The 27,350-nt window shown below is 33.5% G+C and overlaps 1 protein-coding gene across 12 annotated transcripts; it reads right to left on the reverse strand.

Moving 5' to 3' along the window:
• Positions 1-6,073: 6,073 nt before the first annotated feature.
• LOC107365836 (microtubule-actin cross-linking factor 1, isoforms 6/7) lies at positions 6,074-25,618 on the reverse strand. 12 transcript variants are annotated; one of them, XM_015933402.3, is made up of 10 exons: positions 25,207-25,546; positions 20,723-21,045; positions 18,124-18,183; positions 17,319-17,479; positions 15,729-16,757; positions 13,453-14,481; positions 8,311-12,607; positions 8,100-8,217; positions 6,809-6,942; positions 6,074-6,636 (listed from the first exon to the last, which is right to left on the reverse strand). In XM_015933402.3, the coding sequence occupies exons 1-10, from the start codon at positions 25,412-25,414 to the stop codon at positions 6,499-6,501; spliced, it is 7,497 nt and encodes a 2,498-aa protein (XP_015788888.2). In that variant the 5' UTR covers positions 25,415-25,546; the 3' UTR covers positions 6,074-6,498. The 12 variants fall into 12 exon arrangements, with proteins under 12 accessions (XP_015788888.2, XP_015788887.2, XP_015788891.2 ...); XM_015933401.3 differs by lacking the exon at positions 6,809-6,942 and adding an exon at positions 7,678-7,817; XM_015933405.3 differs by lacking the exons at positions 6,809-6,942; positions 25,207-25,546 and adding exons at positions 7,678-7,817; positions 21,149-21,432.
• Positions 25,619-27,350: the final 1,732 nt, after the last annotated feature.

Below are 27,350 nucleotides of genomic sequence, written 5' to 3' on the forward strand. Positions count from 1 at the left end.
TATTCCTGTCTTGACTCTCGATAAATGAAGTTAAGTTAAAAGGTAAACATGGAAATGAGTGAAAATAGTTGAAACGCGTGTCAAAAGCAATCAAACTTTAGTTATTTTCATCTTTATCATCTTGTTATTATTGTAGTTGTAATAAAAACAAATTATAGCGATGATGAGTATAAAGATGATTGATAAACATGACTCCAAACTGTGTATAAAAAAAAGCCTTGATAGTCAACTACAAATGACCGTGACTTGCTATCACCATGAGAGTTTGCCACGTGCAACAGTTATTTACAGTTCTGTACGTGTAAAGGAGGAAGAGGGTGAGGGTGGTGGAGGGTTAGGTGGGTGAAAGGTAGAGTCAGTGGAGGAAAGAGCGAAACAAATAACCTTAACCACGAGGCCAAATATCATGGTTATTATGATAATCAAGACTCGAGATCAATATGTTCCACTGGCTATGCTTCAATAGATTTTGATTTGAAAGTTAACTCGGTAATGATGAGGAACAATTAGAATGACAATTAACTTGAATGTCAATTACCTTTATTGCTGTTTCCATCTTTTAGGTTGAGAGTTAAATGTTTAAGATGAAAATGAAATGATTGATTAACTTGAGTCAAATTTTTGGCTTCCAATATTTTCATGTTTTCATTTCAAATGTTCATGTTTACTTGATCAATTTTTCAATGAGATTGATGAAATCATTTCATGTTCAATTTGTAACTCTTTTACCTTTCGATTTTGATTCCCAAATTAATTTGTTTAACGGTGAAAACGATTACAATTGATCATTTTCATTTCATCTGTCACATTAAATGCTAACATTACATTCATCTTGCTATTGACCAGGTTTTTTGTTTTGTTTCAAATGTTGCTATGAATCTATTATTAAAAGACTAATATTTTTCATATTTTTTCACTTTTCAATTGACGTTTAATTATATCTTAATAACTGGTTTATTGAATTATTATTTGAAATATTGATATTAAAAATTTACAGATTATGTATCAATATTTTATAACAGATATTATCAGATTGAGTAAACATTATCTTCATTATTATTACATTGAAAATGGCAGTTGAAAGTTTACTATTATTGTTGGCCATTTATGCATTTTCAGATTATATATGATTATTGGTTTCAATGGGTCAATTAGATTCTCACTAGATCAAGTTACTCATTGAGAAGGGCAAAAATGTAATTTATTGTCAATAAAGATTTGTAATTTGATATTTGATTTTCCATCTTTCTTTGCTCAGTTTATCGCATGCTTTTTGTAGCGACTCTTTTCCGGGAAACTTTTATTTCAATTGAATGTACAAAATCACTCACTCAAAACAATTTGATTGTAATGGTGAAAAGAGGTGACAATTTAAAAAAGAGAGAGAGAAAGGTGACAATTGAAGTTGATTGATTTGTGTGTGAACTGTGATAATGCAGTTGAAAGTAATTATTGATACAAATCAATTCCATTTGATTAAACATCGAAAGGTTCATGTGCGGTCTTGAGCAACTTTGTGTGCTTCAACAAAGAATCAAAAGATAACATGAAATGATCATTGATCACTTGATGAAAATGGCGATAAAATTTATTCGTGAATAGCCTCAAGTGAGGGTTAAATTTAGTGCAGTGACATCGACTGCTAGGTTGAGATGAATATCATCTTGGCCTGACTGTACGCGACCAATGTTGGAAGTCATAAAGATGAAGATGATGATGATGATAAAGGGAAAATCGTACGATAAAAAACTCCCTGCAATGAGTGCTGATTTGACCTGACAGCATCGACTTTGTGGGATAAAATTTTTGAAACTATCGGCTTAACCAGACTCATTGTGGTGATGATAAGATTATTCAACATGAAAATGGTGATAAATTTTATTCGTGAATAGTCTCGAGAGAAGGTTAAATTTAGTGCAGTGACATCGACTGCTAGGTTGTGGTAAATATCATCATCTTAGCTTGACTGTGCGAGACCGAATTGGGAAGTCATTAAGATGATGATGATGATGATGATGATGATGATGATGATGATGATGATGATGAAGTGAAAATTGTTTGATAAAAAACTACCTGCAATGAGTGCTGAATTTGACCTGACTGCATCGACATTGTTGGGTTAAAATTTTTTCAACTATCAGCTTAACCGGGCTCATTGTGGTGTGGGTTAGATTATTCAAGATTAAAATTAGCATAAATGATGATTGAATTTTAAGACATGAGATCTATTGTGATCTTTTCACCTTCGACTTATTTATGATGAGAAATTTGATGATGAAGGCGAGGATGATGATGATGGAAAGGATTTGATGTTAACTTGATTCCTTTTTTTCTTGCTATAAAAGGATAATAATTTTGACAATATTGATTCTCACAGGGGAAACTTAGGATCAGTGTAAATAGCCTGATCAGGTAGTTGAGTTGATGCTAAATGGTTAAGTGTTTAGGGCAAGTGAGGAGGAAGAAGAAGAAAGAAGTAGGATGAAGATGATGAAGATAGCGAAAGTGAATGGTTCCTTTGAGATATTAAAAGGATAAAACTGGATTTATTCAATTTTTGTGTTTCTTTTTTTCCCTGTTCATGAATGTCAAATCAGCACAGTAAACATGATCACCATTGTAAGTATCAATCATGTTAACTTGATGGTTACTTTAATGTTTTCTTAATCTTCTTTCCCATTCCAACTGAAAACATATAATAGTTCAATGAGCTGGAAATACGAAGTGGTAAATTTACAGTTGCAATTTCAGGTTGATTAACATGAAGAGGGAACAAAAATGTTCATGTTGAACAAATTTACTCGATTCAGTTGCGAGCGAAAAAAAGAGTTGAGTTTTTGTCAGCAGATTTCATCTTCCTCCATTGTGTGGTCACTTGAGGATAATCATTGACCAAACCGTTTTTGTTGAGTGTTTTTACTTGGTTGATGACAAGGTGAACAGGGCGAGGGAAGATGAGATTAACAGGGAATGAGATCAATTATGTTGTTCAACTGAGTTTCAAGTCAATTTTGCATGAACTCATTTCCACCAAATGTACAGTAAAGTTAATCAATAACAAATTTTGTCAACCTTTTGTTTCCTTGATTGATCTGGTAAACCATTAATTCCGTTGACAAACCTTTAAATTCATTGTAAAGCAACAAATTTTAACTAGCAATTTAGTCTTGACCATTTGATTCAACAATTTAACAGCATTAAGTTGAACTGTTAACAGTAAATCTTTAAACCTTTTCAACAGCTTTCAAACACTTTACTGTTTCTGGTCAACTCTTGACAATTCTTGACAGTCTTTTCCAACTGATTTAAACTTGAAACTGACATTTCAAACAACGGTAATTAGATTAACTTAAATTATCTTATAAAGGTGATTGAATAAATCAAAAGGCTAACAGAATGGGAAAGATGAAGAAAATGTTGATTTGCTTTTGTTGCAATTTAGCTTTGTACTTTTTCACTCTAACCATTAACATTGATCAATGATTATTAACATAAATTTGGTCACTTTTGATGTTCATTTTACTGGCAAAAATGATCCAATTGAACTTGCAAATTGTTAAGATTAAAGCTTGAGGCGTAAAAAGCGTAAAAAAAGAGGCAAATTTGGTCAAGTAACATTTTGAATACCAATGAAGGAAAGCTTTTCAAATGATTGAACCTAAACCCAATTTGGATTGGACTAAATCTTGAATCTTATCCTGTGTAAGCATATTTTCACCATCAAACTACAGGAATATAAATTTCAAATGATTGAGGTGAGAAGTAAAATGAAACAAAATGAACATTATTCAAGAATATATTATCCATTGACAAATTGAGTTGAGTTTAACTATTAAACAGTGGAAAGGTTTACTGTGTTCCAACAATCAAATTAAAGTTTAATCATTATTTGGTTGGCCTTAAATCACTTGAGAATGTCAAATCATATTATAATATAAGCTTGTTATAATTATTAAAAGATGACATTATAAACCCAATTGAATATGCATAAACAAGATGAAACATAATACATTTGTAATGTGTTGGTATATAGACATGTAATGGTTACCCAGTAAAATACAATAAAAGTTGAGATGAACTGAAAGGTGAAAGTGAAAATGATTAATAATTGAAAGATCAATTTTCTAGATTGTGAAGTTTTCAAATACATAATAGTAGTTGTTTTTCATTCTCATCATCTCAACTCCATCAGAGTTGATTACATTATCAAATGGATCATCATTTGATTTATTTTGTGTCAAAATTGACAAGCAAAACCCAACCAAGGCCTAAGCCAAGGCATGAGCAAAACCTAAGCCAAACTGAACCAAGGCAAGGTCTAAGCCCAAGGTATAGCCAAGGCGTATGGCAAGGCATGAGCAAGACATGGACAAGGCCAATACCGAGTCTAAGACCTACACAGCAACCCAAACCACGGTTAGTATTGAACATGATCAGCTTCCCTTGTCGATCTATCACTGTGAAGGTGTTGAATTTAGAGGTTTGAAAAAAGCTGAAGCAATCAACTTATTCAAATTATCACCACATTTAAAGTGAAAACAAATCAACTCTCACTATTGAATGTCGAGTTTTATCTGATTATCTCTATGAATACTCAGCTCATTGGTTTGGATTCTAAGGTCATTTCAAACCGTTCATTAAGTTTGTTCTGAATGAATTTATATCCTCGGCTCTTCACTTCACTTTTCTCAATTTTTGAAACAATGTAATCCTGTTTCGTCAACCGAAGTGGCGACTTGAAGTCATTTACTAACAACTTATTCCTACTTTAACCAAGTTTCATCTTCTCATTGATTTACAGATTAAGTCAGTGACTGTCAATAATTGAAGCTATTATAAGGAAATATTTCATCCAATTATTTATTGACCTTTAGCAAGACCTAGTAAAGTCCAACAAGTTGAAAGCAAAAGGTAAACTTAGCCAGACTCAGCTTGAAACAATCGCCTTTTCTTTATCATTATCCTGATCATCTTGACTATTTGATCACAATTAGACCGCAGATCAATAACTTGTTAATCTTGATTAAAGCAAATCTTGGAAAAGAAAAGGAAAACAAAACATTTCCTAAGCCAAGGTTTGTAAGTTAATGGTTGACAACAGTGGTGAATATACCGTTGATGTAAAGGGTGTAACACTTAAAAAGGCACAAATGAAGGAGGTAACAAGAAAGCATATCTTACCTTAATCACAAAATTTGGTGACATCGCTTAAGATAATAATGAAGATTTCGAAGCAACAGATTAGGTTTTGGTTTCATTGTCTCTGTTGCTTCATTATTATCTTAATCAATATCGTCAAATTTTGTGATTAAGGTAAGATTAGCTTTCTTGTTACCTCCTTCATTTGTGCCTTTTTAAGTGTTACACCCTTTAGTTAATAATGATGATGATTAAAGAGACAACTTGAAATCCATTTCAATAAAACGATCAATGAAACAACATTTGAACAGTCATTAACAGTTATCGAAGTAATTACCATAAATTTATTGAAAAAAAACCTCAAAATATTAAACCCAGAAATACAAAGATATACAAACAATCATTTCTCAAAGTTGCTTTTTTAGGTTTTGTTTTTCATTGTATTTGCCTATTAATTTGCAGGTTTGCCTTTTATTTTGTTGTTGTTTTATTTTCAACCAACTATTTGAGTATTAATAATGATTAAATAATTGATTCGCTGCGAGACATTTAATCAACTAATGATCAACTGTAATGATAATTGTTGAAAAGCATTGAAAAGCATTTTGCTGTAAATTGTACAAAAAGTGAATCAATTTAAGCTGAAGACCGTTTAAAGGTGACTTTTGTGAGTCTCTTTACATGTCTACTGATCAATTATTGATTAAACTCATAAACAACAAGTCACTTTACTCTCAAAGGTATTAAAGTCAATATAAAGTAATAATATTTTCATTACATGGCTCATGGAAATTAAATATCACGTTAGAATTGCATTTAAGCCAAAATTGGACTCTTTATTTGTTCATCTTCATTCCCTCCATCCGAATCCTAAAGGTAACCCAAACCTTTCCGAGCTTTTTCACCATTTAAATGAACATTACATCGACAAGTGTTTAGTGTTTTTTTGGGGTAACTTTAATTACAATTTGATTTGGTGTTTTTTTTGTGTGTGAGAGCTTACAAAATGTCTATTGTCAAATTGTTAGGTAATTGTTGTTGAGGTTTGCTTTTGCAAAAGATGATACATTAAACAAAATCTAAGGTACATGTTTTAATATTTGATTAACTTTTGTAAAGTTAAGTTATTTTTTCGTGCATTTTTTGCTTTCTTTGTGTACACATTCATGGGTTGTACAATTTATTACATTTAGTATAAGATTAGTATTTATATTTGTTGGTGAACTTTTCCTTGGAGGTATTTCTTTATCTATACAATTGCGCTTTTTGCCTGCCATCGTTTCATTTATTAGTAGATCATTTTTTTTTGTTGTTAATAGCTTGCATTAGAGTTTTGGTTTGGTTACGACGTTGATTCATTCACTTTTCAACGGCCATTCGGCTTCCTGGTCGAGATTTGGATCCACTGTCAGTGTCACTGAAGCTACAATCACTTGTAGAGCCTCCAAAACGGTATGAACGCGACATGGGCACACTGAGTTGGGTTTTTTCTCGAATCTAAATTTTGATTGGAAAAAAGAAAAAAAAATATTAGTATTTTGCTTGAAAAATGTTTTAAAAGATTGCGATTAAATTGTCAAAGAATAACGTTTCCAGGAAATGCCGAAATTGCCATTAAAGGCTGATAATGAAGACTTGATTAATGAGTTAGATTCTTAGAGGTAGTTACCAATGAAAGTATGGGTACGGGAATCTTTGAATTGTAATCAGGAGCCAACGGTCGATAATATTCTGGGAATGCAGGAATTCCCTGGACCGGTAGGCATCTTGGACAGGGTAAAAAGTATTCCAAGTCCAGACAATCTGAACATTTGGTTGGTTTAGTGTTTTATTTAGGATTCGAATAAGATTGACAATGAAAAGGATTGAGGAAATGAGAGAGAGAGAGAAAGAAATCAACAAATCAAGTTAGTCATGGTATTAGTTATGAATTATAACAGCTGTTTAACCTACTGTTTATTATCAGATTATTCATAACAATTAAGTGTGCAACTCTTACAATTATGTCATGCTAAAGCAACCTTGTTATAATTCAAACTTGGCATGTTTAGATGATGAAATTTTAAGATTGGGTTGAGATCAAGTTCAATCGCAAAAATGAATAGAGTCTTGGAGTGATTAGAATAGAAAATGAAATTGTAATTTTTGGCACATTTGTGGGTGGGTTTGTTTTCAGTGCAAATCAAGTGAGGAAAGCTACAAAATCTAAGTACAAAAGCGTCATTTGTTGGAAAATGATTTTAAAACATAAAAAACGTATTTGGTTAAAAATTGTTTCTCAGTCAAAATTATTTTTTTGTTGACAAAATTTTATCATTTAATAAGTTAAAACATCCATCTTTTGGCAACTTTTGGTGGTCCTTCTTGAGCTTCCTGAAGTTATTGGTTTTAAGCAAATCATAAAAAACGGCAATCATAGAAACGAAATTCAAATAAGGCAAATATTAAAGGCAAAGATAAATTGTAATCAAAAAATGAGATGCAATAAATTAAAAATAGATAACATTTCATTTTCATCTAATTTAGTAATTTACAAACCTTGATGATTGGACCGACAGTCGATATAGCGCCTGTCTTTGGATTGATTACGGGCTTGGATTTGAATGCAGCCATGCCTTGGCTAACGCCATCAGCTAAGATAAATTGCTCTCGAAGCTCTACGTTCGTGCGTCCTTTAGCTACTCAAAGCAACGAGCAATTTACAGTGTGCAAAGGGTGTGATTTGGATAATCATGATTGTCATGAAGGAGTGTAATCATTTCAATGAACAAAACGATAAAAACGCAGAAAAAAATGAAAAAATAAAACATGCGTTAAAATCATGCAAAATCATAAACTTAATGTTGAACAAAAATCGACTTATAAAGTCTATATTGGGTTAAGATTAGGTTGTAAATATTGTAAAGAGGCAACTCTGCGATTTTGTCTGGCAAAGTAATCAATTTGATTTTGTAATTTACCTCGGCAAGGATCGTTTTTGATTAGGAATTCATCAAGAGAAACCCAACCACCACCGACTCGAACCATTACAGTACTTCTCAAAATACGAACAAGTCGGAGTTTTTGTGAGTCACCAAACTAAAATGAAAAGAATGAGAAATGAAAATATTAATTAGTAAAATTAATTTACAAAAAAATGGTTGACCAGCTGTTGGTTAAGATCAATCTTACTCGGTATTTTCCTTCGCCAACTTGGAACACTTTGTATCGATGAACACAAGTACATTTAGCCACTTGTCGTTGAACCTCATCTTGGATGATTTCAGCCTCAGTCTTTGGTAAATCACGGTCAGGGCGAAGAGTCTCGAGATATTCCTTGTGATCAATGAAACCATCGCTGTTACGATCAAAGATCGGTGCAACTCGTTCCATTTCAAGACGTGAGGTAGGGAATTTAGAGGCAAGGAATCCTTCGATGAAATCTTCTTGAGTAACTTTGCCGTCATTATCTTTGTCAATTTTTCGGAAAAAGTCCATTACTCGAGCTTTCTTGTTGTTCATCCAGCCCAAAAATCGTCGTCGCCATTCATCGAAATCAAAGTTTTTCACTCTTTCAACTTCACGAATATAATCAAGTTTATCTTGAAGTCGTCTCATTCTTTCCATAGCTAACAGCCAAACATTTCGCCATTTCTCGACCAATTCACGAGCTTTTGGATTCTTAATTTCAGGTTCACTTCCAGCCCGAGAGTTGATTGAAGAGTCTCGAGTTTTTGAGGTTGAACGTCTTCCTTTAACGTCACTTGATTTTGATTTTGGTACGGTAGAGGAAGCTTTGGTAACTCTTTCAACTTCAGGTTGTTTTGCACTCATTTCATCGATGAACTTTTGATGCTCTTCAATTAATCCCTCAAGAGATTCAATATCATCTGGAAGTGGCTCAGATTCGGCAGCCAAAAGGTCAGCTTCAGCTTTCCTGAGCCAAGCAAGTAACTCTTCAAGAATACTCATGAGATCTCTCAATGATCTCAAATGTTCCTTCAATTTTGCTTCTCTTTGTTTAGCCCAATTGGAAATCTCTTCCCATCTTGATTGAATAATGGTAATCCAGTGACGAATCACAGAAACAGCATCAGGGTGACATTTGGCAAGAATATCTTCGGCTAATGAGATGGTTGAATCTTTGTTAACCTCTTGTTTGGACATTTCTCTAATAAACATTTCATGTTCAGTAATTTGCTGTTTAGTAGTTTCTTCATCATCTGGTAATGGTCCGGCATTTCGTAATTTCATTTCAGCATCGGATAACCATTCAAGATTTTGATGAACTGCTTTATGTAATTCCTCGGCCTGTTTCAAAGCTGCCTCTAAACATCTTTGTTTGGCGTCACTCATCCTAACAACCTCTTCCCATCGAGAATCAAGAGTGACAAGTTGCTCTCTAATCAAAGCTGCATCAGATGGAGTAGCTGAATCAAGAAGATCATTGGCAGTTTTCTTGACTGTAGTCATGTTTTTCTGTCGACTCTTTAAATCATCTTGGAATGCTCTGTGTTGTTCAACCAAAACTGTTACAGTATCTAAATCACCATGAAGTCTATCCAAACCAAGGCGACCTTTAGCTTTATCAAGCCAATCAATAAGAGCTTGAACAGCGTCTTTAAATTGACCAGAGAAGAGAAGAGCTTCTTCTAATTTTCTTTGACGATCCACAGATTTGGCACAAGCAGAGTTCCAACGTTGTTTCAACTCTTCAATCATGTCATTCAAGATAGGAACATCAGACTTAGGACATTTATCTTTCAATGTTCGGCCCAATTTAATAGTAGCATCGTAAGTTGATTGTTTGGCTCCCAATGCTCTTTGGAATTCTTTGTGTTTCATAAGGTGTAATTTAATCCTTTCAGGATCATTTCCAGCAGGTTGGTAGTTGTCAAGTTGCTCTTCAGCATTTTTCAACCAACTGATTAAACTAGACCAAGCATCATGGAACTCTCTGGCTTCTTTGTAGCCTCGATCCAAAGCTCGAGTTCTTTCGGCAGCTTTACCAACAACACGTTCCCAACGGTGTTGCACACTAACCAAAAGATTCTTGATGATGATAACATCTTGTTTTTGACTGAAATATTTAAGATGAGTTCCCTTTTTGTCCAGATTAAGCATAGTTTCTCTGTGATTTGAAACATCTTTTTGGAAATTTTTGTGCTCTTCAATTTGGGGTAAAATATGCTCCATTACTAAGCTAACGGGTCCCATATTGTTTAAGTATTTTTCAGCTGATGATAACCATTCAACAAATTCTTGTACTGCTTCATGGAACTCGGTTGCCTCTCTAAGAGCAATTTCAAGTTTGATTTTACGGTCATTGGCTCTATTAAGAATACTGTCCCATCGAGTTTTGAGAGTCTTCAAGTTGTGTTGAAGTGTAGGTGTGTTACTTTCAGGGGCTTTCTTCAAATATTCTTGGCCTTGTTTTAAAACTGACTCCAATTTATGGCGATTAACATCCAATTCACTGTACAACTCCATGAATCGGTTCAATTGCTCTCGAGCTGTTTCAGGTAGCCCACCAACAGGTTTAGAGGCAACAAATTGACCATCAATGTCACTAAGCCACATGAGTAGATCTTGAATCTCTTGATTAAATGCCATAACCTCTTTGAGAATATCTTCAAGTTCTCGTTGTCGTTGAGCAGCCTTATCTTGAAGTTGTTGCCATCTTGTGTTTAGCTTATTCAGCTCAGCTGCAGTGGCACTAGCCTCTTCACTTCCACGATCAGATTCAATCAACATTTTTCCAGCACGATTAAGGGTATCAACATTAGTTTGATGAGCAGCAATGTCATTAATAAGAACCTTGAGTTTGGCAGTGTCAACTTCTATCACTTGAGCATCAGCAAATGTTGGTTTAATTTCATCAAGAGCCATTTCAGTTCGACTCATCCATGTTAAAAATTCATCCAAAGCGTGGCGGAATTGGCCTAAACGAAGTGAGGCATTTTCAAGCTCATTTTGTCGGCTAATAATTTGAATTTGTTCACAGATAGCTTCAAATCGTCGGTTAGCTCGGTTAACCATGTTGTCAACAGCAGCTGCACCTTGACCAGGAGAGATTGCACCTAATTGTGGACCAAGATGGTTGATTTGTTCAAGAAGTGAACGATATTTTGGTAGTTCAGCTTCCAATCGTTGGATGGTTGCTTCTTGAACATTAAGACTAAGAGAAGCAGAGGATTTAAGAGCTCGCTCAGATTCATCCATCCAAGTATTGAGACGATCATGAGCTGAATGGAAGTTATCACACAAAGGTAAAGCATCTTGAGCTTGTCTCAATTTTTCAGAAGCTTTGTTAGCTAATTCATCATATCTGGCATTAAGTGCATTCAATTTTTCCTTGATTTGTATTGCATCGCCTCCAGAGGCATGTTTCATCACTTCTTGTCCAGTATTGTTGACTTCGATAATTTGCTTTTGATGTTCTTCAATTTCTTCATTAATTTCGTCCAACTCATCAAGTTGTTCACGCAATTTATCCAGGTAGACGCTTAATGCACGGAATCGATCTAGTCGTGAGTCAATTTCTTCAATCCATGCCAGAATATCCTCAAAACTAAGAACGAAAGAACCCAAGCTTTCATGATAATCAGACAACAGGTGTAAAAAGTTTTCACTGTCCTCAACAAGCTTAGCGTATCTATCAGTAACTCCTCGAAGTCGGTCAACAACCATTTGAGCTTCATCATCACCAATCAAGCTCATGAGATTCTGAGCAATTTCTGTTAGATCTTCAAAGTCGTGCTTTTTACTTAAAATGTCAAGGTGGAGAGCGCGATGCTCCGAGATTCTTTGCCTGATTTGATCTTGATCAGTTGGAATTGTAGACAAAGACATTAAACGATGTTCACTATTGTCCAACCACTGGGTGAGGGCAGCAATTTTTTGATGATATTTACTAGCAGCATCACTGGCAATGGAAAGGGTTCTTTCTCGTTCTGATAATTGATCCAAAAGCCTGTCCCAATGTTCATGAATGTCGGCCATTTGATCATCAACTTGCTTGTACTCCATACTTGATCGATCCAACAGACGCTTACAAATATCCCCACAATCATCAAACCTTTGGAGTGCCTTTTCTTGAGTTCTGAATTCTTCTCGGATAACTTGGCATTGTTGTTTTTGATTGGCAATGATTCTTGGTTCAGCAGGAATTGGACCAAGAACAGCAAACATTTTATCCTTAGCAACCATCCAAGAATGTAAACTATTGTAACAATCCTGGAAGTCTTTGAAAGCCTGACGAATTTTTTCATCGTCAAGATATGGATTCCTTCTGGGAGGTTCAGGGAACAGCTCATATAGATTGGCAATGTATTTAATCATCGCCTTCTCGTCAACATTGTTGCTGTCAACCTCTGAGGGTTCCAAAGTACGCTTAACGCCGAGATCTCGTTCACCAATTCGGAAAGCATTTTCTAAGTTGCCTCGATTATCACGGTTTGAGCAAGCTCGATAATCCAACAGATCAGGTCTAAAGTAGAGATAAAATATTCAATGTTAGTAAATGTCTTTTAAAAATGGATCAGCATAAAAGTAGAAATTATTTTTTCTACCAAAATTCCAAATGCAACATGATCTGACCAAAGATTATTTTTACCACATTATGTATCACAATTAATTGGTTTCAAGTTTGTCTAGGCCGTCAAAAAAGGTAATTTTACTTCCTCTAGAAAACATGGTTTAGCATGATAATGATTATGCTAAAGCAACACAAGCTGCTTTTTACCTTGTTGTTGTATTTCTGTTACCTTTTGGTCAATGTCTGATTTTTGTCTAACACAGCATTTGCAAGTTAATGGCATTTTCAAGTCAAACCAACAAACGACCAAACCAGTTTCATTTAAAGTTTCCAACTATTAAGCTTTCATGCAAGATGTAAGAAAGTTTTCGGTCTAACTCTCTTCATAATTGAAACTTGTACTCCTTTACTGATTTCAAATAAGTCATTTGAAGCTTTGCATTTCATGACCAAACATTTTTCAAACTGTTTAACTTCATTTTTTTGTAAACATTGAGAAGAGTAAAATTTTTAAAAAATAAACCTGAAAATTTAAAACAAACAATAAGCTTACAAAACAACTTTTCATTTAACAGCTTGATTTTGCTTCTCCTAAAAATTTTCAGTCAATTCATCAAAATAAACAATAACTTTCACCTGATCATCAAAAAAAACTATTGCCTATTACCTTGATTTTACAATAGACGAAGTAGACATGAAACAATTTAATTGCTCAAATAATGAAGATTAGGAACAAATCAGTTCCGCTAGCAATTTTTCAGTTGAGCAAAATTATTATATGATCGAAATAAAATTACCTGTTTCTATGTAAAATGGCATTAAAGGCAAGTCCGTCCTTCCAACTGTTTGTGAAATCGGTAACTTTAACTCCAGGATATCCTTCGGTAGTTCTTTGAGCCCATCTTAATAGAGCTTCGTTGAAAGCTTTACTCTCAACACTATCAGTTAATTCATGTGCTAAGTTTTCACTGTCTTTGATGAGCTTAGCGTATCTATCGGTAACATCTCGAAGTCGACTAACAACATTTTGAGCTTCATCATCACCAATCAAGCTCATGAGATTCTGAGCAATTTCTGTTAGATCTTCAAAATCGTGCTTTTTACTTAAGATGTCTCTATGAAGAGCACGATGTTCCGAGATTCTCTGTCTTATTTGCTCTTTATCGGTTGGAATGGCAGACAAAGACATTAAACGATGTTCACTCTTCTCCAACCATTGGGTAAGTGCAGATATCTTTTGCTGATATTTACTGGCAGCATCACTAGCAACAGATAAGGCCCTTTCGCGACCAGAAAGTTGATCTAGAAGTTTATTCCAATGGTCATGAATGTCGGCCATTTGATCATCAACTTGCTTATATTCCATACTTGAACGCTCCAAAAGGCGTTTACAGATTTCACCGCAATCATCAAATCTTTGAAGTGCTTTCTTCTGAGTATTGAACTCTTCTCGGATAACTTGGCATTGTTGTCTTTGGGTAGTAATGATTCTAGGTTCAGCGGGAATTGGACCAAGAACGGCAAACATTTTATCCTTGGCAACCATCCAAGAGTGTAAACTATTGTAACATTCCTGGAAGTCTTTGAAAGCCCGACGGATTTTCTCATCATCAAGATATGGATTGCGTTTTGGAGGTTCGGGAAACATTTCATACAAAGAGGTGAGGTATTTAATCATTCCTTTCTCGTCAACATTTTTACTGTCAACCTCTTCAGGTTGTAAAACCCGCTTGATTCTAAGATCACGTTCACCAATTCGGAAAGCATTTTCCAAATTATCACGGTTACTACGGCCTGAGCAGTCTCGATAATCCAAAAGATCAGGTCTAAAATTAAAAGAGATAAATAAATGTAAATAATTTTTCAAGCAATAAAGATTCGCAAAAATATAAGCAAAACTCAAACCAATTGAGCAAACAAAAGTTATTAAGTTTCAATTTAACTCAATATTCCCAAATTTTTGCTATTACTACGAAAGTTGAGTTTCAGGTTAATATTTTTTCATGACTGGTCAGTAAAGGCTATTGAACTTGCTCAAGAAAAACATGGCTCAGCATGATATTAAACTCAAATTGCCTTTTTGTTCTTGTTCCTATGTTACCTTTATGGTCAAAAGCTTATTAACAAATAAAACAACAAAACATTTACAAAGTTGAAGCCACTTTCACGTCAATCTATCAAAAATCGCAGACAAAACCAGTTTCTTTAAAGTACTTAGTGATTAGTTAACTGTAGATGTTCATGATACCCTCATCATTGCCCAGTAATTTAACTAACAAATCGTGATTTCTGTCATTCGTTACAAAATAGCGTCAAAATCAATTTCTCGCATTTTCCACATAGTTTATTATTTATTTTACTAACATATTGAAACTGCGAGAACAAGTTTGTTCTGATTAACAGTATTTGCACTATTAATGTGTTAATTATCTGCCATTTTCTCAGTTTCAAAAAGTGATCAATCAATGACTTTAACCGAAATCAATTGAAATGAAAAAAGCTTTTTACTCTGCAAAAAAGCAAATTATGAGTTCAGTCAGACAATAGGAGTGAAACATTTTAACTAGATTGTCACAATTGATTTTGTTCACAATAGTTATAAGTTATAAGCATTTAATCAACCCTTTAATTGTTGGTTTATTTATAAAGCAAGATATGATAAAACATAGCTTCATAGACTCTAATTGCACTAACATAATCATTAAAACTGCTATTGATAGGAAGAAACATTCATTTTAACAATTTGAGTTTCAGGTTGAAAATTATAACTCGCAGTCAACACTAAAAGATAATTAAATTCAAACTAAAATTTTTGATAGTCTAAATTTTAGAGCATAATTACAATTTACTGAAATATAATCAGCAAGTGAATTTCGTACTTCATTTAAATTGACAACAAAGAAGTTCGCATGCAATCTTATGACAACCAAATTGAAAGCATAACTCTATTGAAACACTTTAACTATTCTTATCTGAAATAAGTAACTTCATGCGACAACCTGGTTTAGTTTGCCTTTTGTGTGTCATTAAATTAAATTGTGTCGACTTATTAAAAAGTCAAATTCGTAATTACCTGTTTCTATGTAAAATGGCATTAAAGGCAAGTCCGTCCTTCCAACTGTTGGTGAAATCGGTAACTTTAACTCCAGGATATCCTTCAGTGGTCCTTTGAGCCCATCTTAATAGAGTCTCATTGAAGGCACAACTATCATGACTTTCAGACAGTTCATGTGATAAGTTTTCACTGTCTTTGATGAGTTTAGCATACCTATCAGTAACTCCACGCACTTGGCTAGTAACCACTCTAGCTTCATCATCACCAATTGAACTCATGAGATTCTGAGCAGTTTCTGTTAGATCATCGAAATCATGTTTGTGGTTTAAGATATCGCGATGGAATGCACGATGTTCAGAGATTCTCTGTCGTATACGATCCTTGTCACTTGGAATTGAGGACAAAGTCACCAAACGATGTTCACTCTTCTCCAACCATTGGGTTAAAGTAGCTAACTTTTGTTGGTATCGACTGGCAGCATCACTAGCAACAGATAAGGCCCTTTCACGACCAGACAGTTGATCCAAAAGCCTATTCCAGTGTTCATGAATTTCGGCCATTTGATCATCAACTTCTTTGTACTCAATACTTGAACGCTCCAAAAGCCGTTTACAAATTTCACCGCAATCATCAAACCTTTGAAGTGACTTCTCTTGAGATTTGAACTCTTCTCGGATAACTTGGCATTGTTGTTTTTGAGTGGCAATGGTTCTAGGTTCAGCGGGAATTGGACCAAGAACGGCAAACATTTTATCCTTGGCAACCATCCAAGAGTGTAAACTATTGTAACATTCCTGGAAGTCTTTGAAAGCCCGACGGATTTTCTCATCATCAAGATATGGATTTCGTTCAGGAGGTTCAGGGAACAACTCGTAAAGAGAGGAAATGTATGTAATCATCGATTTCTCATCAATGTTCTTGGTGTCAACATCTTCAGGTTCAAGAAGACGAGTAACTCCAAGATCACGTTCACCAATTCGGAAAGCATTTTCCAAGTTTTCCCGATTATTGCGTGTTGAGCAGTTTCGATAATCCAAAAGATCGGGTCTACAATGGACAAATAATAAACAGTAATCAGTAAATGTAATTTTCAAAGATTCCCAATTCAAACTGATTAAACAAATAAAAGATCAACCTTAAGAAAACATTTTTTATAAATCTCAAATTAAAGTCCATTAATATTTGCATAGTTGCTAATGGATTGAAAAGTAATATAAAATCATCGATAAGTGATTCAACCCTTTTTAAGTGGCTTTTGTTGCCTTTTGTTACCTTTTTGGCTAATATCTGATTTTCAGATAAAATAACAAAACATTTACAATGTTGATTGAAACAGACATTCAACCTAAAACCAGTTTAACCTAAAGAATCCAACTATTCTTAGATTTTCATGCAAGATTTGAGAAGCCAAGTTCAATAAGATTTCAGTCAAACACTGTCTATTACTGGCTTTTATTGGTTCAAAGTAAATTCAGACTTTGCCAACTTTCAATCAATTTACCCAAACCAACAATTACTTTTATCTGATTATCAACAGATTATCGTCATTTATTTCACCTAACAACTTGTTGGTTGTACCAATCTATTGGATAATCAATATTAAATTACCTATTTCTATGTAAAATGGCATTAAAGGCAAGTCCATCCTTCCAGCTATTGGTGAAATCAGTTACTTTGACTCCAGGATATCCTTCAGTTGTTTTTTGTGCCCATCTTAATAGAGCCTCTTTAAATGTGGTATTATCATCATGTTGAATGATATCCGAAATCTGAAAAGAAACCAATCAAAAGGTGAACAAGAAATTAAAGAATTAGCAAGAATTAAAAGGTAAATGATCGAGTTACAAGGACCCAACAAAGACCATTAACATATTTGAAAGATATAAGTTACAACCAATTATATCAATGAGACAATAGCATAACAAAATGCTTGATATAAGACAAGAAACAATGCTTAATTTTGGTACCAATTAAAAACAAATCATTTATGCAATAATCAAAGTAAATGTAAATTTGAATCAAACAGTGATTTAAGGTACAAAAAAAGCGTAGCAACGGCAAGCCAGCAATCAATCTAATTGATGAAAAACCCAAAAAACTATCAATAATTAATTGACGTAGGACACAAACTTAATATTAAAAATTGTTTAATGGTTGAAAACGCAAGATGTCAATACCCACGCTTTCAATTGAATCTTAAGGTAGGATGATTAGCAGTGAACAATGAAGACAAAAAATAACTCAAAGTGAAAGCTTAACCATGAAAATTGATAATGAAATTGAAAGCAAACAAATCAGAAAAAAAATTAAGTAGGCTCAAGGAAAAGCGAACATGAATGCTGAAAAAAACGGAAACACACACACAGAGCCGCGAAACATCATCATCAACAAGGTAATTTGATTGAAAACGAACCTTAATCCGAAATGATATCAATTTATAATTTTGACAAACCCGAGTCTCTCGACTGTGTACCTATTAATATAAATGTAAAAAAACAAAACATGTCCATATTTGGTTGTTTTTTTTCAAGAGCAAAGACGGAATTGTAAGGCTTGATGAATTGGGTGAACATTTTTTTATCAGATGAAATTGCAAAGGAGGTTTCATTAGATTCTGGCCTAAAGATGTAAATAAACGAGTTTCAAAGCTAGTGATTAAACCCACTTGAAATCAATTTTTAGAAATGGATTTCGCTAGTAAACAAAAACATGTTTAGATTATCATTAATTTTTCTAATTAAGACAGTTGAGACGGTAATTATAGTTGATGAGCAGATGTTGAGAAAAAGGTCAAATGAAAGCTGACCAAAGAAGACTTTTCAAGGCAAATTATTGACCTCTAGTTTCAAAGCGACAGAAGTTTTTCTGGAAAATCGTTTTCTATTATTTTGTGAAAATGACAAAAATATCGTTCTTTCTGGTTAAACTAAAATTGGGTTTGGGTTCAAATTTTGAGGCAAATTTACATTCAGCTGATACTTGGTTAACTGCTCAGAGGAGTTTATAAGAACTTTCAGATTTGCTTTTGAATGTTTCTTCACAGGTTTATATAAGTAAAGTTAAGTCTAGACAAAAATGGAACAAAGTAATTTTAGAATTTGGAATTTTCATTTTTCCAAAGATGGTGAGAGTCAGATATTGATATGAAAATAGAGTTGACTTTTCATGGGATTTCATGAAAGTCAAGGATATACTGTAAATGATAATCTTACAGAAGCGCTTTTTGATGTTCATCAATATGAATGATCATTCAACTTTGATTGTATTGAGCTAATTAAAGAATTGAAATTGTAATTGTTAATGCATCATATTACTGATTCAATAGAAAATTGAAAAGAATAGAAAAGGGTGGGAATTTCATCGTTATTATAATCATCATCATCATCATCTATAGAGATCTTTTTTTTCACATCATCATCAGCATGACCAATCAACACGGAAGAAAATGACTGACAGAAAAAGATACAAAGGAAAATTGAATGAAAAAGTTTCAATCAGTTATTATGAAAACTGGTAAACTCAATTGTCTAACCTGTTGAAATGTAATATATTTTTAGATCAATTTCGGATATTATTATCAATATCACACGTACCGGTTCCTTGCTCTCATTACGTGTTACCGTTGTAGTCTTACGGACAACCCGTTTAGTATGAACTGTCTTGAGGCCACTTCGGTTTTGTTGGCTTCGGAAAAATTCCCGTGACTCTTGTGAAGCTGAGGCTAAATGAGTTTTCGTCTGATAATCAACATGCATGGCTGAACTGGAAATATCCTCACCAGTGGTTATCATGTCGTTACCATTGACATCGGCCATGTTATCAATATCATCCGAATTACGAGATCCTTTGACAAAAAGTCGAGGACCTTTGATAAAACTATACATTTCGATAGTTTTACGTTTGAGTTTTAAAAGGTAATTTTAGTTGTCGTTGTTAAAGGTAAGTGTAAAAAATCCAAGTATAAAAAAATACAAAATCAAAGGCACAAACAGCTTAAATCACAAAAGCGAATCACAAAAATGATAAAAACTTTTCATCAAGAAGATTGGAAGAAAAACAATTTCAAGCCAAAAATGTTGATAGTCAGCTGATTATTGCACAAAAGTTGTAAAAAAGATGTAAAAATTGGAAGACTTATTAGAGGAATATATAGGTTAATGGTAATTAAACAATTTGATTAACAGGTATTACTATTGTAAGAGACTAAAAAAACACTGAAAAAATATCTCAGAACTAAATGACTGAAATGTGATGATGAGAGAGATGTTGATGTTGATGGTTACAGATTGAAGTTTTGTTTGAGATTATCACAAAAAATACATTAAGGTAGATACCAAAAGGTAAGAAAGAGAAAAAAGAAGGTAACCAAAAAAGGGAAAGAAAAGTTTTTCAATCTTAAGGTTAACTATGCATGTGTGGTTGTCAGTGAAGGTGATGAGGAGGAAAGAGATAGGTAAAGGTAAGCAAAACATAAAAACGTAAGTCTCTCTCCCTATCAAGGACTTTTTTGTTTATAACCCAAGGATGATATGGAGGATGAGAATTGATAAAGGCAAGAGAGAAAGTAAAGGAAGAAAGAGAAGAAGAAAGTAGGATGATAACAAAATAGATGAAAACATTGTTAAGAAGAAAAAAGAAGCCAAACAATTGTAAATTACAACAATTTCCCGGTTAAAAGGGGAGTTAGGTAACAACCGTTGTTGGTCTCACTCACTGGTAAATAGTAACTGGTTACTTGGTTAAAGGTGTCTCATATTACCGGTAACTTTTGGGTTACAATTAGAGGGAAATTTAAAAATTTCAAAAATATGTAACAAAATGTAAATTTGTCCAACAAAAATATTAAACTAACCTAACCGGTTACATTTTAACTGGTAAACACAGTTACTGGTTGAAAGTGAGTAACCAGAATGACTAACCGGTGTCAATCAAGGTATCGCCCTCTGTGTTAGGCCTAAAACATTAACAGTCAACTGTTGACTGTGTTTAAGTGTTTTTGGTTAAACATTTACCTGATAGTGAAGGATGATGGTCCAAATTAGTCCTAATATTAGTTTTTGATTTGAATCGACAATATCATCGGGTCGTATGTTGACAAGCTTTATACGACGACGTGTTAAAAAATCAAGTGCATTCTGGACATTTTGAAGCATGTGAACACGCATACGTCCTCTTTCACGGGGCAGTATTTCTTGCGACAGGACTTCCAATAAGGAAACAAGGTTTTCACCATCACGAAGGTCTTCATATAAATCAACAACTCGACGATTGGCCTTAAAAAGATGCTTGTTGACCCATTTGGTGAATGTTTTCTTCTGAATTTCATCTCTTTCATCTGTAAACAAAGGGGAAAATAGTGAGAGTGTGAGTTAAAGGTTAAGTTACTGGTTGAAAGGTTAACAAATGTTTTCGGTGTTAAAGTGGTTATAACGACTAACATTTTGGTAATGTGTAAACGTAATTACTGTGACTTAAAACACTCATATTAACAATGACAAAAGTGGCTTGATTTGGGTGTTAAGAGGTTGAAAATAAACAGTGAAATTTAGGGAGTATTGGTCACTGTATCATTGGAAATGATGATGATAAATGAAGAGAGGAAAGAGAGAAGTAAAAGTGAGAGTGTGAAAGTAAGGAGGGAGAGAGAAACAATTTCAACAGTTGTTAATTGTTAACAACTGGGTTGATCTAAAAAACAGAATAACATATCAAAGCAAGGTAAATATTATTTGTTAGACATTTAATTTCAAGTAGATGAGATACGGAGAGAGAGAGAGGAAAAAGGGAGAGAAGGGGAGGTAAAAATTAGTTAGTGAAAGAGAGAGATAAGGGGATGAAATATTCGAATTATGACGAACGATTAGATGTATCATCATTTTTAATCAGATGCGCAAAAATTCACAATACATCGTTACAATTAACCATCAACTCTCGCTTACATAAACATCAATATTCATGTTATTTCAAGGCTTGATTCACTTTTGCCTTTACATTTGAATTTTGATTGTTTGGACAATTCAACGTTTTTTTACTAACCAAGGTAACAATTGATTGCAATTTTGCTGATAATGAAGATGGGAAAAAATAGCCAATCAAAAATATTCGGAAGTAGTTTATCATGTGCTTTCATTGTCAGTCCCTTGTTGGGACAAAAAAAACAGCAAACGAAACAAAAAATCTCATTCTGTGAAGGAAATGATGGTGAGAGCAAAAATGATGATGAATTCATTATAGATGGAATTAGGTGTTTACCAGTAAAAAGAAATGAAATCAACAGCTTAATATGGCTTTTCATCATTTGTTGATTGTTAACAGTTTAGGTTAGTTACATGAAAAATAATTAATTGCTTGGTTTCAAATGTAGCGTCGTTACAAAGTGTAACTTGACTCGGAACGCCTCTTGAATAAGATATGATAAAGGAGTGAACAAGGCGAAATGATAACTTTTACAACATCATTACTAATCATTCATTAGTAATGAAAGTTGATGAACATTTTTATCATTTCTCTTCAATCATCAAGTTAATCTTCAGTTGCTTCTCAAGTTATCCTTGTAAAAAATATTGTCTCTTACTTGATGAGAAACTTGTGGTTATAATTATTGAAATGAGTGTAGGGTAAGCAAGGTAAAATGAGATTCATCATGGAAAGTTATTTCACGGTAATTCAGGTAAATCAACAGAAATTAGCTGAGAAATGATGAAGCATAAGAAATTTGATAAAAGCCTTTTGTTACATATAACAAAATGTTCAAATGAAATGGATTAATCAGATGAACGAATTGTCATATTGTATCTTTTAATCAATTATTTGCAATTATCTTGAATTTTGTACTTAATTTGACTATCAAAGTTTTGCCAAAATGTTTGTTGGCAAAAAAATTTGATTGTAATCGCTGTAAACATTTGCTTTGATTTACATCAATCAAGCTACCGTTTTTTTACTATTGCTGAGATTCAGACACTTGTTTTTTGAGTTGGAGGTTCACTTGAGTTTTAAATGCTTAATCTTATCTAATTGTGTTATACAAAGTGATTTATTTGAAATAAGATTGAGGTGATTAGCATGAGAGTAAAAAAATTGGATTGAAAAAAAGAGTAAACTCTTTTGACCTTTTCAATATCAATTTCACTGTTTGACAAGTCAACATTTTGTTTGAATCTGATTCCTCGGGTAAGTTGTTTGTTTTCAAGATGAATTTTCAATCATTGCTATTGATTGCTAATGTTCATAAAAATTAACTTGACTTGGAATAAAAGATTTGTTTGCTTAAAATGAGTAAGGTTCATATTGAATGAGTAACAATTGAGAAATGATGAAAAATGATTCACATTCAGATGAATGATCATGACTTGCATATCATAGATGATTGTTGTTTGTTTGTTTCTTTTCTGTTCCATCATCGTGATAAAAACTCTGAAACTCACTTCTATCTATTAATATTGAACGGTTATTTTGGGTGATCAAGTGGTTACAATGTTCAGTCTATTTTATCTGACAATTTTTTAAATTGGCGATTTAATCAGTAAGGAAAGACTGGTAAAGTTAGACAGTAAATTGGGCTTGAATTGCTTATATCCTTTTCCAAGCTTTAATATCAATTTTCTTGGTAATTCCTGGTCAATGAAAAGTCAAAATTTGCAGTCGATTATCGTTGATAAATCCTTTTGCTAGTTAAAACGCTTCAACCTCTGTTGCTTCATCTTCGTCGGTTTACGGCCCCAATTATTGTAGTTGGTCTCATTTTCTGACCTTTGCACCAACTCTGTAGACTGACCTCGTCTTGATATTACTAAGCTGCAATTGCTCTGAACATTTGGATAAACCAACTTTGGCCTCTGACAAATCAACTATCAAATTACACAGCACTAAGAACCATATTGGACAAAACCAGCTTTAAAATTTGATAAAACTCATATAAAATGAAAGCCAAGAAAATTTCCGTTAAATCAAGTCTAATTTTTTCAAATTTGTCTAGACGTTGAGTCGGCATGAAAGATTATTTTACTTTCAACTTTACCTGTCATAGTTAAGTTGAAGTAACAGTTCAAGTGAACGTCTCCGGCAAGCAAATTAATTTTCGCCTCACCAATGAATTATTACCTTGATATTAGGTGGTAAAAGGTGACAGTTGATCAACTTAACACTAAACATACTAATTGTAATACTTGAAAATTAAGATTACAATTAGATTGAGGTTAAGTTTAACTTTGAAAGGTAACAAAATAGTTAATGGTTAATGGTTAGCAAACATTGAAGTTTTTTTGCTGTTGTTGCCTCTAGTTACAAATATGACTTTCCTCATCTCATGAAATGAGCATAAGTTTACATGATCAAATTACCGCAACGATATTAAAAACCAAAGAGATCAAAACATAAGATCGTTTGACTTGTTGAGCTTGAATGAGTAAAGCATTGACAGGAAACAATTCAATGGTGTCAAATTGTAAATTAACTTGCCACATTTAAACGTTCAACAATTGATTGCCCTGTAAAAAGGTTTAATTGGGAAAAGCAGAAATGAACAAATTTATCAACTTTATGCAATAAAACATAAAGAAAGTTAATTTGCTTTTTCTTGGGGAAGGTTCAAGTATATTTACATGATAGACTAAGGTGAAAAATATTGTCAATAGCTTTTTAAACGAGCCTGAAATTGAGGTAAAGCTGTTTCAACTAAATTCAAGATTACATTTTTTGGAGAATCAACAATCAACAATGAAACTGGGAAAGTCCAACGGAAAGGAGTAACATTTTATGAACAATCGGTAATTCAAATAATGACCAAAGTCTCAGAACGATTACAATTATGTCAATGTAAAGGACAATTGTAAAGGTAAAATACTTAAGAATTATTAGCAAAACAAAAGAAGTACATCAGTGATCATCACCTGTAATAAGGTGTATTATTTTAAATAAACAGTCAAACAAAAGGTGAATCAGTCAAGTGTACCAAAGTAAAGGCAATCAACTTGTTTACCTGAAAATGAATGCCAATTTATTGCATGTAACTTTTATTTTGGTTATGCTTCTTTTTCAGAAGCTTCCTGGTAATATTAGACATGATTGATTCTTAAATATTTTACATGAAACTAGACACTTTTTGGTGTGGTTAGATGAAATTAAATAATGATAAAGATACAGATATAATAAATGTACAGAGCTTTTCATTTTCAAGTCACATTTTTCATTAAAAAAACACAGATTTTACACCAATGGGAAATCATTTCATTTGTCATTTCATTTAAACTAAAGATGCGGTAAAAATTGGCAATAAAAAAGGTAATTTTTAACCAATTTTGTTGATCATTTCACATTAAAAGTCAATGGACTTGGGTTGAAAAGCCCTGTAATTGTATGTAAAGCAACAATTATCATATGATAGTTGCTGGTTTGTCATGTTTAGTGTTGAATGGGTAAGCAATGGTTATGCCATCTATTATCGGGTTATCAAATTAGAATGGTGTTAAAATTAACTGTTTTGTGAATAATTTACCTGCAATCCTGAGGATAGCTCTATCCACTGGATCCAATTGTAAGATGAACAAGGGCTTTGTCTTTGTCCATTCGATGAGGCTTGAACATCTTGCTGGTATATCCTCAATTGAGTGAATACCCAATTCTTGGTACCAGGAATCGAATTCACATGACACTCTTGATGGTGGTCGAGTTGAGGTTTGTGTTGATACTGGTGAATGCGACATTGATGAAGGATGAAAGAGATGAAACTGTACATAAGACTAGATATATTTTAAATGGTCATGATAAAAGTAGCTGCTGACTATGCAGCTGTTGATGATGTTGATGTTTTTGTTGAATGAATTTTCATTTTCACCTCAACCAAAAGAACTGGAAAAAAAAATGTAGACCAAATAAAATTGCAGCTGCTTCCCTCTATTGTCCTCATTGTCATTATGTGTTCCTGCTTTTTCCTTCATTTTGCCAGGTTTAATCTACCGTATTGACCTGTATCGTTGAATCGCGCTTACATCAGGTAAACCGGAAAATTTTCTTCCCCCTCTTCAAGTGTAATTAATTTAGTAAAATTTGATTCAATTATTTCAATTGTTTTCAAGATGAAATTTGTCCTTCAATTTGCGCCAACTCCATCATTATAAAATGCTAAATTTTGATTCAGTTAAACATGCTTTTCAACTTTACAATCCTCAAATTAAATTGTTCATTAAAAATGATAATCATATTTACAAATTCTGATCATTATGAAAGAACGGAATATTCTTGATGAAAACATGTTCAATCATCACATTCAAATAACATAATGAGATGAGATAAACTGAACAAAACTTATTTCTTCATTTTTTCAATTCACTTGAATTTCTTTTTTCTTTCTTTCCTTTCTTTTTCCCTTTCTCTTTGATGCATGATCTTTTAACGAGATTACATGACAATTATACTCGAGTTTTGATGAAAACTGGTGAACGTTTTCATTCACACAATCATATCGATTAACCAAACAGCTTAACTTGCACCATCATCTTTACCAACATGAGATGGGCGATTATCTGGATTCCATCGATTCTGAATCTTTTTTAGAAAATCGATTGGTTCATGATAGTCGTTCGGTTAGATAATCGATAATCTTCACACAAATTGAATATGTTTACGGAAAAAAAATGTTAGCAAAAACGGCATAAATCAGAATTAAAATATTTAACTCTACCAGATATTTCAGGGCCATGCAGAAGATTAATTTGTAAAGCAGGGAAATTATTGCTGAATTGGTTCTCTATTTTATTGAACATCGATTGTAACTGATTCTTTCGAACTAATCGCCAAAAATTCATTGTTACCCCAAATTGATCGATTGCCTTCACCTTTGACAGAAATCGAAGCTAAAAAGTTGAAACAACAGCAACAGCGGCAACAGCAAATAGCCCTGGTTAAAGCCCAAGCTGAGGGCACCTCGATCTCGACCTAAACCAGCCCAAGTAACCAAAACCAATGCTACGTCCTGTGTTAACAGTTCCTCCACCTTCGTTAACCCGTTGATTACTAAGCGATCCGATAAATTATTTAATTCACAAAATGGTAGTGAAGATGATAGTGATGTTGATGCAGATGTAGAGAGGAATTTGATGGCTCAAGTTTTGAAAGATACTGAACTAAGTTTTCAATGTAATCGTCGTCATCAAGATCCTTTTGGATGCATGCCTTTTAACCAGGATACATCACAATTATACTCGAGCGATCGAAAACTCGTAAAGTTTTCGGTACCATCGCATCGATTAACCAACATCTTTACTAACCGGAGCTCCACCGCCCATACCACCACATCAACAACAATGTACACCCAAAGTAGTTTCCATTGAGTCTGTTGTACCTCGCTCCAGACCAAAAGTGACTTCAATATCTATCAATAATGCCTCTTCTATACCCGTTTTAACTGTACCACCTCCGCCTCCTCCGACCCCACCATCAACACGCTCACCGACACCTGAAATCTCGATGGTTCTGCAATCGAAATATCAACTTTATTGCTCGATGAATGGTTCATTTAATTAGTGTAATCGGTCATCAACAGGTGGCGCTCTGTTTACCGTTTTCTTATGCAGTTTATGGATGAAATTTTCTTACTTCTAGACAAGAATGTCTTGTACCGAAATGAAGTCATAAGGTTTT

Source organism: Tetranychus urticae, chromosome 3 (assembly GCF_039701765.1).
Source record: "Tetranychus urticae isolate SD_2017Ah chromosome 3, NJAU_TeUrti_SD_1.0, whole genome shotgun sequence".
In the NCBI taxonomy this organism is placed as follows: Eukaryota; Metazoa; Arthropoda; class Arachnida; order Trombidiformes; family Tetranychidae; genus Tetranychus; species Tetranychus urticae.

Excerpts from the sequence above, each read along its gene's own strand:
- LOC107365836 (XM_015933401.3), bottom strand. The coding sequence starts at position 25,414 with ATGTCGCATTCACCAGTATCAACACAAACCTCAACTCGACCACCATCA. Across the intron at positions 21,046-25,206 it reads AGCTATCCTCAGGATTGCAG|ATGAAAGAGATGAAATTCAG; the intron begins GTAAATTATTCA and ends CTTTGTTTACAG. Across the intron at positions 14,482-15,728 it reads GCCATTTTACATAGAAACAG|ACCTGATCTTTTGGATTATC; the intron begins GTAATTACGAAT and ends TTTTAATTTTAG.